At 41.2% G+C, this 10979-nt stretch overlaps 1 protein-coding gene and 1 long non-coding RNA gene across 4 annotated transcripts in view; one reads left to right on the top strand and one right to left on the bottom strand.

The window, feature by feature from the left end:
• Positions 1–8320, bottom strand: part of LOC106935223 (uncharacterized) — a 17800-nt gene extending 9480 nt beyond the window's left edge. Inside the window, exon 1 of the long non-coding RNA XR_001421853.1 lies at positions 8009–8320. This is a non-coding gene — a long non-coding RNA (uncharacterized LOC106935223). The remainder of the gene's footprint in view (positions 1–8008) is intronic.
• The window catches only part of LOC106935221 (neurocan core protein-like), a 58107-nt gene extending 47467 nt beyond the window's left edge, over positions 1–10640 (top strand). For all 3 annotated transcript variants that reach the window (XM_015015583.1, XM_015015582.1, XM_015015581.1), the window contains exons 13-20: positions 918–1034; positions 3784–3897; positions 6289–6340; positions 6510–6616; positions 6911–6993; positions 8327–8471; positions 9389–9571; positions 10188–10640. In XM_015015583.1, coding sequence (XP_014871069.1) covers positions 918–1034; positions 3784–3897; positions 6289–6340; positions 6510–6616; positions 6911–6993; positions 8327–8471; positions 9389–9571; positions 10188–10306 — 920 coding nt within the window. In that variant the 3' untranslated portion in view covers positions 10307–10640. The remainder of the gene's footprint in view (positions 1–917; positions 1035–3783; positions 3898–6288; positions 6341–6509; positions 6617–6910; positions 6994–8326; positions 8472–9388; positions 9572–10187) is intronic.
• Positions 10641–10979: the final 339 nt, after the last annotated feature.

Genomic DNA, 10979 nt, shown 5'->3' with positions numbered 1-10979 from the left:
AATTTTTTTAATTTCATTGAGTTTTTTTTTTTTTTTTTTCCTTTTTTTTTTTTTTTTTTTGTTGTTTTTAGCCAAACTCAAGTCAATTTTGAAAACAAGAATTTGATTTTGCTTCATCTATTAAAACAATTATATCATTTTTGTACCATGCATAAAATTGGGTTTAGTTTCAGGGCAAACCATAGCCAAAGTAATTATGTTTTTATTTTTATTTTTATTTTGTACCCCGCACCAAACCCAAACAGACAAGCTTGCCCCCCACTCACCCCTCCTCCGGAAAGCAGCCTTCAGTGTCGGAGACGGAGCTGGAGGAACAAAGACTCCCCACAACTGAGCTTTTTTTTTTATGCCCAGCCTGAACGAGCCACAGCTTTCCAAAGACCTTAAGTTGCAATAATGAGCGGATCAGGAGGGAAACACGTGGTGACTGGCCCATTGATATGGAAATTTGTGTTTGTAGAAGGGGGCGCGGGGTGGGGGGGCGACCACACACACGCAGACATTTAGGGGATGAATGAAGCACTCAGCGGGAGGTCTGCTCATTTCTGTTCAGGATGGCTAATGTCTGAAGTTCTCACGCTGCCCACTACGCCTGGCTGAGCTAGCCAAGGCTCGCTTTCTATGTGGTAACCATGACAACGGTGGCTGTGAGCGGACGGCGGGGTTGATGCGCTCCGGATCCGTTTGAGCAGACATGGGGAGGGAATATGTGTTTTTGGGCGAACGGCACCGATGATAAACTATTTGGGGTGGGGTTTTTTTGTTTTTTTGTTCTGCTTCATAAACTGATCTCGCATCAAAATTCTCCTAATCATCCAGGATTAACAGGAAAATAATGACCGGCTTGGATCTATTTGACCACCCGTTCACAGGATTGCTAATTAACTCCGTCTCTCGTGCTCTTGTGTCTCGTTTAGCTGAGGTGGAGCCCTGCGTGACGAACCCGTGTCTGCACGGAGGAAAGTGCCTTCCTCAGGGGACGGGCTACAGCTGCTACTGCCCTCAAGGATTCGCTGGAGAGAACTGTGAGATCGGTGGGTGAGACGCGCGCGCACACACGCGCACTCCAAGCGATCACACAGTTTGACATGATTTCAGCGCGTCAGCCCTTACATAATGAAACAAGGCTCTTCAACGGATGATTGGCAGGTCAAAGGCCACGCTGCTCCCCCCTGGAATGGAGGAGAGGCTTCAAGGTTATGAGACTGTCAGAGTAGGACGATCATTTGGATTCCTCAAACTTAAACCTCAGAGTTTACATAAAGGTTTCTGTTTTTCTTGTTCTGCTTCTTGATGCCTGCCCTAGTTTGGCTCAAATGTCTGCTTGCTCTGACTCGTTTCCATAACTTGCCATTACACTCAAAAAAATTCGATAGAGTTTCTTAAATATTTAAGGTTGAATTGATCTCTTGCCCCTTGAGAAATAAACAATAGCTCCTTTAATGATCATGATTGAAAATGATAAACGAATCGATTTTGATTCGGTTGTAGAAACATTCAAATTGCGTCTAATGCATTGCTAGACAATTATTCCACACCCGGAGGGTTTACTTGCTGCTGTCTTATTATTCATTTAGGTCAACAACACGGTGACTCTTCAGAGGTGTGTATATAGCTTTAAAGTAGTTCTAATTTTTGAGCTGTTCTGTTTCTTTAGCTTCAAAGCAGCCAGTCTCACCTCTAATCTTTTACGGCTGTTTTCATCTGCAGTTCTTCAGTTTTTCTGAAGAACTGCAGAAAAGCTGCAGAACTTCTTTGGAGTTTTGCAGCTTTTTAGAAATTTTCAGCTCAGCAAACGATCATCCTTAGAAAAATGTTGTTGTTGTTGTTTAAGTCGTGGAACATTATCGATGAATCACTACGGCGTAAAGAGCTTCTACATAAAAGGGAAAACTAGGTCTGTTTCAACGCACGACGGCATCCTTAGAAAAGAACTGCTTTTTATTGGATCTTTATTCAATTTATTTCTGGCAGACGGTTACCACAAAGATATACAGGGCCTATAAAAACTATTCACAACCTTGGATTTTACTCTTTTTGTTGCATTTCCATATCAGTAATGAGCAACAAAATGCAACAAAATCTCTTCTGTCAAAGTGGAAACTTATCTCTACAAAATAATGACAAATGAATAAAAAAAATACTCCGCCTAAAATAAGTGATTACATACGTATTCCCCCTCTTTAAAGTGACTGACCTAATTCAACAGAGGTCCATCCAGCTGCCGTTGTCTCACGATGAGTGAAATGGAGCTAAGCTCAGTGATTGTGTCTCGAGTGATTGCGGTATGAAGAGCTGCAATCAACGCTTTATGCTACAGGCAAAATACAAGGAAATACTGGAAGACAATTTGTTCTCATCTGCAAATGGAGAACATTTATTTTCCAGCAAGACAAAGATCAGAAGCATCCAGCTGTAGCTCCGTAGGAATCCACATGCAACCCGACAGGCCAGGAGCAGCTCGGCGAGGAAGAGCGTACGCCTGATCGGTAGCTGTCCTGCTATGTGATCACGTGAGCTGTAACTTACACAACTCGTAAGAGCAAAATATAAATCTAGAATCTCTAATCAGTTTGCATTGGATTTACAGCAGAAATGCAAATATTGAGCGATTTTATATCAATTTAAGGAGTTAAAGCTTTACCTAAACCAGATGAACGACCACAAATGTCAAATTTATCTGTCGGATTAACACTAAATCAACTCAACAAAGACAAAAGGCTTAAAATGTTATTTTATATAATAATGTCACTTGCCTTTATATTAGAACAGTGCATTCTGCTCTGTGTGAGCCTAAAGTCTTCTGTGTGAATATTGATGTCCTGCCGCTGCCTGCGCTCAGTGTCTAATGATGAAATGTGGATGCCTTGGATGAGGCTGAAGGTCAATCTGGTTTGATCTGTCGAACACATTCAGCTTCTCACAGCTGTTGACCTTTTTCCTGCTTAGCCCCTTTTTGTTTTTGTTTTTTTCTTTGTTGCTTCAAACCAAGAAACCATTAGAATGTTGGAAAGTAAATTTGATCCGGTAGATGGCTATATTTTTCTTTTACGTTTGCTTTGAAATTAAATGAATTTCTTCAGCCCTGGTGATTGTGTGCTGTGCCAGAGAGAAGACATCTATTTACTTTTATAAAGTGATATTCTATTGATCTCTGCAGAGAAATACTGTCTTTCCCTGCCTTGATTTTGCCCCGAGCGTTCGCTGCACTGTAGAGCAGCTGCCTCAGCAGGGGGGCATCTGCCGGAACGAGGGGGGGGCTCAGCCCCGACCCTCAGCTGGGTGCAGACTGATCTGCTGAGTCATACAACAAAATTTACGACAGCACTGTCGTTGAATTAACGTATAGCAACGTATAGAGGCGGACATGTTGCTCTCATGCCGTTACTTGTAGATAAAGACAATATGCAAAAGAAAGCATTAGGCTCTGCAGACATAATAACACTTCAAAGCCTCTCAACGTGCCTTCCTCTACAAGAGAATGAGCACAAACAATAAAAGTGTGTGGGGGGGAGAGATTAGCCTGTTTGTATTCCCCTCACATCCTGTTTGAATTATGATGATGTACTCACCAACATGGACACATTTTACTATTTAAGGCAGAACTAATCACCGGCTCATTTTGTTTCGGAATCTGAATTGCAATGCTGTTTTTTTTTTTTTTTCAGGTCTTTCTCTGTAAACCAGACATGAGCAGAATACATTATGTCTAATTTGAAGCCTAATGAAATCTGAATCTTGTCTATTCCTGCTACTTTTTTTTTTCTCCTCCCCTCCACACAGACGTCGACGACTGCCAGTCCGAGCCTTGTGAAAATGGAGGAACTTGCGTCGACAAGATTGATTCATTCCTCTGCCTCTGCCTGCCAAGCTACGGAGGAGACACGTGTGAGAAAGGTGAGAGAGGGAGAGAGTGCTGCAGTCATGCACACATTGAGGAATCTGATGATTCCCAACTGAGGGAGAGACGTTTTTCATTTTTTATTATTTATTTATTTTTGCTTGTTCAAAAGAAATGTTGGCGGAGAGCAGGAGCGGCAACTAATTTGTTGCTCGCAACCACGCTGACGAGTTTTCTTTCCAGCAATGTTCACATTGTTGGCTTTGAAAGGATTGAAGCTTGCTCTGCAGGAGGAAATAAGCCTAATCAATGTGCAGCATCTGTGTGTCAAAGCACAGCCACGTCTCAGCTCACCTTTCTGACAAGGCGTCTGCGTGTCACACAGCTGCAGGATGATGAACACCGACTCAATCTCAAAGGCGATCAAGCGCTTGTGCCTGGATTGTGTATTATTTGCAGGTTGTTTTTTTTTTTTTTTTTTTTTTCCAGTCAGCAGAAAACGGAGCGAGCGCAGATTTCAATCGATGGCAAAATTTGCAGCAGGAATCTGCATTTCATCACTTCTTTGCAGCACTGCGTTCCAGTCCGTTTTTTTTTTTTTTTTTTTGTCAAAAAGAAACTACATACATTATGATTAATGCACCAGCAGCAGCGTAGTTTAATATATTATAGTGTTGGCTGTTGGGGAAAAAAAAAAATATTTGCATGAATATTTTAGAGTTTTTACTGCACAGGTAACTGAACGTCTACCCTTTACTGCAGATAACTCTGTCATGAAAAGAGCAAAAAGAATCTTAGACGTCATAAAAGAGACAATTTTGCTTCAGATGACTGAGCAATAAGTAATGCGTGTGCTACACCACAAAGCAAGCTAAATGACAAGAAGAAAAACATAGCTGGTCAATCTCCTAGTAAAAATATAGCAAATAAATTATTAGTACATGTTAAAACCAAGTGTGGTCAGATGGAGAAACCAAACAACAACCAGCTTTAATGTGTTTTACTGAGATTTATACTAAAAAGCAACACAATTTAGCCTAAAACTGTAAACTGGAAAGATTTAGCAAATCCTTTTATTTAATTTATTTTACAGTGACTTGCATGAAAGATGTGACATCCATTAGTATTCAACAGCCCATTTTAGTCTAAATGAAATCCAGTACAACCAATTGCCTTCAGGTATGACCCAATTAGTCAGCACAGTGGCCCTGAGTGTAATTTAATCTCACTGTAGAGACATCTGCTTTGTGAAGGCCTCAGAGGTTTGCTAGAGAATATTAATGAACAAACAGCATCATGAAGACCAAACATCACAGCAGACAGGTCAGAGATACGATTATGGAAAATTATAAAGCAAGGTGAGGCTGTGAAGTAGCATCCCGAGAGCTCTATTCAGTCCACTGTCGGGAAATGGAGTTTTTAATGGCAGCAACCTGTCAAAAGGTGGCCGTGCAGCCAGAACGACAGGCTATGAAAGGAGAGATATAAACGACCAAGAAATCAGAAATCCACAACTCAAGTAGGAGTTTCTGTCAACAAAACGTTATGGTGCATGCATAAAATCTGACGCTTTGGAAGAGTAAGATTAGAGTCACTGATTGAATGTTTATCTGAAACCGACGAGTCCAAACCAGTAAAAACAGGACTGGTTTGTTAGAACGGTCCAGTCAGACCTAAATTGAACAAAAGCGTTAAGATTTACCCCTAATTCACAATTGTGCACAAATTTATGCAGCACTATCTTATAAAATACAAATAAAACACATGGAAGTTTGTGGTTAAAACAGGAAAAGTTTTTTTTTTTTTAAACAATTTTAAAAAAATAAACGTTTAAATGTAAAATATATATTTTTTTATTTTAAAAATTTAAAATAAAATTTAAATGTAAAAAGTGTATATATCATAAATATAAATTAAAATTCAGAAACCAATGCTATATAGCGTGAGGCATGTTTCAGTATGTTTCAGTCACATAAACTGAAACATTGACATGAGCACAAAACAAAACAATTCACACTCATCACAATACACTCCAACACACAGACGTAGTGTCACCTCTGGCTCCAGTCACATCCGGCTCCAGGTGGGAGCCTCTCTGCGTGCATCTGCACCAGCTTAATGAGAATTAATGAATATCTGAGCTTTGCGGTTATAAATGAATGCACAGGCCTTGGTGTTATTAATGAATACCAATAAGTGCAGAGAGAGGGGCCGCATGTGCTGTGAATGGAAAGTAGGCACATATAATTACGGTTCAAGTATTTAACTTCTCCAGATGCCACAGTCGTATACTTTAGTCTTTATTTGCCAAATGAGACAGAACACTCCTCCTTCCTCGCGTCCTCCACAGGCTTTTCATCTAATGATTATCTGGACTTCTTGCGTTTTAACTGCAATTTTGAGGAGGAGATTAGTTTTACTTCTCATTTCTCTCTCGCTCTGTTCAGACGTTGAAGGCTGCGAGCACGGCTGGAGGAAGTTTCACGGCCACTGCTACAGGTATGAGAGCGGATGAGGTTGCAACGTTGGGGGGGAAAAAAAAAATAAAAATCTGATATCATCCATTTGTATTGCTCACACGTTTACACATTGTCCATTATCTGCTCACAAATAACCATTTCAACCTGAATTTGTGCTAAACGTAGATTAACTCGCCGTTTTCTCACAGGTACTTCAGCCACAGACACACCTGGGAGGATGCAGAGAAGGACTGCAGAGAGCACAGCGCCCATCTCAGCGGCGTCCTTTCTGTCGCCGAGCAGGAGTTCATTAACGGTATGTGTGACACAACAAAAAACGTAACACAAAACGGAGAGAGAGAGAGAATCAAAAGAAATTACAGCTGTGCTTTTTACTCAGAACCACAATAACTTAAAATAAAACAAATAGGTGCCTAAAATTGAAGCAGGACATTAAAACCACCATCTTCTAAGAGTCTAATGCAGGAGAAAACAAAGACAAAGGCAGTAAAACTAAGCAAGTCCCACAAAACAGGAAAAAAAGCTGTTACAATCAGCTAGTTGGGGTAATTAAACGAAGCTTTTCCTCACACTGCTTGCTTGTTTTTAGGTCTGGGTCATGACAACGCCTGGATCGGTCTGAATGATCGCACAGTGGAGGAGGACTTCCAGTGGACAGACGGCAACGATCTGGTCAGCTACGACACACACACACCGCACAAATAACAGCTTTTAAGATCTGCGAACAGCACTAATTCCTGCTTGGTGGAAATATTAATGCCGAAAATTTGGATAATACATGGTTAATACACAGTCATCTATCTATTAGTGTTAAACAAAAACTGGCCTTACAACATTCTCCAGCTCATTCTGATGGTGCGTTCACACCAAACGCACCATCAGAGCGTCAGGCGCATCTGGTTTACATTCAACATCTACGTTAGACGCGCTCGATGCGTCAAACGGTACACATTGCGCTAGACTCTCGAAACGCGCCTCCACGTAGATTTGAATGTAAACCAGACGTACCTGATGTTCAAAAGACGTTTTGTGTGAACGCACCATGAGAGTTTCCCCAAGGCATAGCTGCTTTAGTCCAAGCAAGTTCTGGTTCTGCCTTAATATCTCCTTCAAAAAAGGATTTTCAAACAACTTCAAGTTGTTTCTTCAATTTTACCAGAACCCTGAACGATGGAGCTGAGTGTAATGTGAGCAAAAAGCAAAGGGATTTTATGAAATCGGTAAAAGATATGAAAAAGCTGGAATGAAAGGAAGTAGTTGAATGATGCGAGTATATTTGAACGTTTGAACGGCGTTTGGAAGCATGTGGAAGTAGTTATAGCACAAAGAGTTTTGCCGAATTTTTCAGAAATGTTTTTAATTTTATTTAGATCCGGGCATGATGTGTAACTTTTAAAAAAAAACAAAAAAACTTTAAGCCTACTTCATGTTGTGAGTCAGGCTCTGTTTAGGTGATTTATGGATCAATATAAAGGTAAAAAAAAAACTAAAAGAAAAAAAATTTGGTTGATCACAGTTGATTCATGGTACAATAAGAGTGGAAACACTTTTTCAGAGTAGCATACTCTGACATCGAATTAAAATTCCAACTTGTTCTTATTTGTTTGCTAAACCTCATAATTATTCTTCTGCGTCATTAACATTCTTAAAATGATAATTCAGGAAATTTGAAATGAGATTCTGATACATTATGATTTATTAGTCTCATTAGGTAACTCTCTTGGCATCTTCATTTTATACACATAGATTAGTTGAAGCTAACAGCTGCAGTTTAAAAGCTCCTCAAACAATATTCTCATGAAATCGCCTCGACCTTTTGAAGACTCTTGTCGTTTTAAGACAGTAGAAATCCACTTTCACCTTCATCCTTCGCCAACAAGCAAACGGCTTCGAACCAACTAATTGGTATTTATGCTAAATGAAGCCCTAAAAAGGGTTCATGTACTGCCTTTAATGGTCCATTCTTGAAAGCAAATATTGACGGTTGCCGTTTGTCGTTACGCAGGTTTATGAGAACTGGAGGGAAAGCCAGCCAGATAATTTCTTTGCAGGCGGCGAGGACTGTGTGGTGACCATTGCCCATGAGGAGGGCAAGTGGAACGACGTGCCCTGCAACTACAATCTGCCCTACATCTGCAAGAAAGGCACAGGTAGGGAGCAATCACCTGGAGAATCACATCACCTGGTAAAGCCTTCCCTGTCTTTGTAACTTCAGAAGACAATGTTCGTAATTTCACAGTAAATAAATCAGTAAAGTTCCCTCACTGTGTAAAATGCATTATTCATGGGGAAAAACACCACATGGGTGATTGTGTGTGTGTGACCAGCTGGCCTCCTCTTAGTCATCAGTGCTCATCACCAGCTTTTGTTCTCTGTTCATGTTGTTCCTACTTCGGTAAAAATTCTCATTCGCTTGACCCAAACTTTAAAGCTTCACCTTACTGACACTGTCTCATCCCCTAAAAGACTCAGAAAAATTGATGACAAACACACACTTAAGTGAAGTTGCAGTTCTGCCCAAACCCATATTGATTTTTTGAGAGAAAGTGATATAAATCTCAATCTTTCTCCCCTTCGGCCCCGTTTATGCTCACTCCAGCTCCAGAACTGATGTTGCGGTTATTGCCAGGTTCATAAATATCATCTAAATGTCTTTTAGGGAGTTTTTCACCAGTTTGCCTTAGTGTTCATCCTCACGGTTTGGGACCGAACCATTGTTACTGTGAATGCAGACAGAGCCTGTAGGAAGCAACGGAAGAACATTCAAGACATGAAGTAAAGTTATGAGGAGTTAAAGGAGTGAGGAAACACAAGGATGGGGTGTTTGTTTGTTTGTCTGTAATCTCATAGATCAGTCCTCTGTAGAGATACTCAGAACCTCCATTTGATTTTAGTTGAGCTTGATTCATCAACACGACTGCCATCTAGTGGCAGCGTGTATGTACTGCCTCTCATTAGAGCGACTTTAAAATGTTTTCCTCCGACATTAAAAAAAAGAAACCGTGGATAAAGGATATCTACTCAGCTATTTCCTGTTAATTTCTGTGATTTGAAATATTTTTGGCAGTGTTGTGTGGGACCCCGCCAGCAGTGGAGAACGCTCATTTGGTTGGCCGGCGGAGGTCACACTACGACATCCACTCTGTGGTGCGCTACCAATGCTCCGAGGGCTTCTACCAACGCCACATCCCGACTTCTCGCTGCCGGGCCGACGGGAGCTGGGAGCGACCCAGGATCATCTGCACAAAGTGTGAGTTTGACTCTGTGGTCTCAGAGGGAACACTGTGTTACTGCTGGAACTTCCCAGATACTTTCTAGAGCTTTTTAGGAACTCAAAGGTTAACCCCTGTGAAACTTTCCAGCAGCTTATCATCTGCATCCTAGAACTTACCGGCTATTTTCCCCAGATACTTTCCAGCAACTTAAACTGATCTGAAAGGCTGTTTTCTAGGGATATTGTTAGTCGCTTTCAGGAAGGTATACATGGCACTCTCTAGAAACTATTGGGTACTTTCTGGAACTTATCAGGTACATATTGGGGGACTTTCCAGGCACTTTTTGGAACTTTTCAGAGCTTATCTGGTTCTTGAAACCTGCCACTTCCTATTAAATAATCCCAAAACCAAAGCCAAGTACTTCCTAAAACAGGGGTAACTCTCTTAGTTTAATGTATGGCTGTATTTTTCTGTTTTCTGAAATGCTGCTACTTTTATTAGCTGCTGTGCTAACTAACACACCTGAGGTTGTCATGTCTGAGTTTGTGGTTTCATAGTATGAAAAAAGATTTTCATTTCATTTTTTCTCCTTGTGATCATTCGGTGTCGTTTTGTTCAAAGAAAATTGACATTGACGGTTTTTCCCTCCAGCTCGGCATTCGCACCGGTACAGACGCCACCATCACAACCAGCACCGTGAACACCGCAGGAACAGGAGACACGGAGGAGAAGGCCACAAACCCCGAGAGGACGCTCAAAGCTACTACTGAACCAAATAATACAACATCCGCAATGCCTAGGTGCTAACCATGGCCCATACAGGAAGAGAGTAGTTCCCATGTCCCTGCTTCTCCCCTTGCTCTCGGCTTAGCTTTTACTACTTTTGATAAATAAGGTCGTCTCTAACATGCAGCTAACCTCCACTGTCCCATCTCTGAGTTTGGTTGTTTTGATGCTTCTTTTAACTGGGCTGTGAAAATACCTTTCTAACGTCTCATCCTAATTAACGACGACCCCCGTCCCCTTTCTGTCGGATAGACATCAGTGTGTAAATGTGTGTGAGTGTATGCATGTCAGATGGAAAATTAGAGAAATGTCTCATTTAAAAAAAAAATAAAAATCAAATTTCAATCTTTTGTTCCACATCAGGGGTCTCCAACTCGTGTAAAGTTCTGCAACTTTTAGAAGCGTCTCTGTTTCAAACAATTAGCAGGAGTTGACTGAATACCGAGGAAGTGATTCAGTGGTTTGCTTGAGGTCTGTTGGACGAGGGACTCGTCCAAAAGCTGCAGGACGCTGTCTCTTGAGGACTGGAGTTGAAAACCCCCGGTCTGCGTGAAAATTAACTCGTCCCAGTGTTCCGTTACCACAGACGGCTACGACGCAAGCTAGCGTGCGTTCCTCTGTAACCCTGAGCTGTTTGTGTTTTTTGCTGTGAGCTGT

This window comes from Poecilia latipinna, unplaced genomic scaffold (assembly GCF_001443285.1).
Source record: "Poecilia latipinna isolate Pla-1442-1.1 unplaced genomic scaffold, P_latipinna-1.0 Scaffold1930, whole genome shotgun sequence".
Lineage (NCBI taxonomy): Eukaryota > Metazoa > Chordata > Actinopteri > Cyprinodontiformes > Poeciliidae > Poecilia > Poecilia latipinna.
The sequence above is the reverse complement of the archived record's forward strand: the minus strand, read 5'-3'. Positions and strand labels throughout refer to the sequence as shown.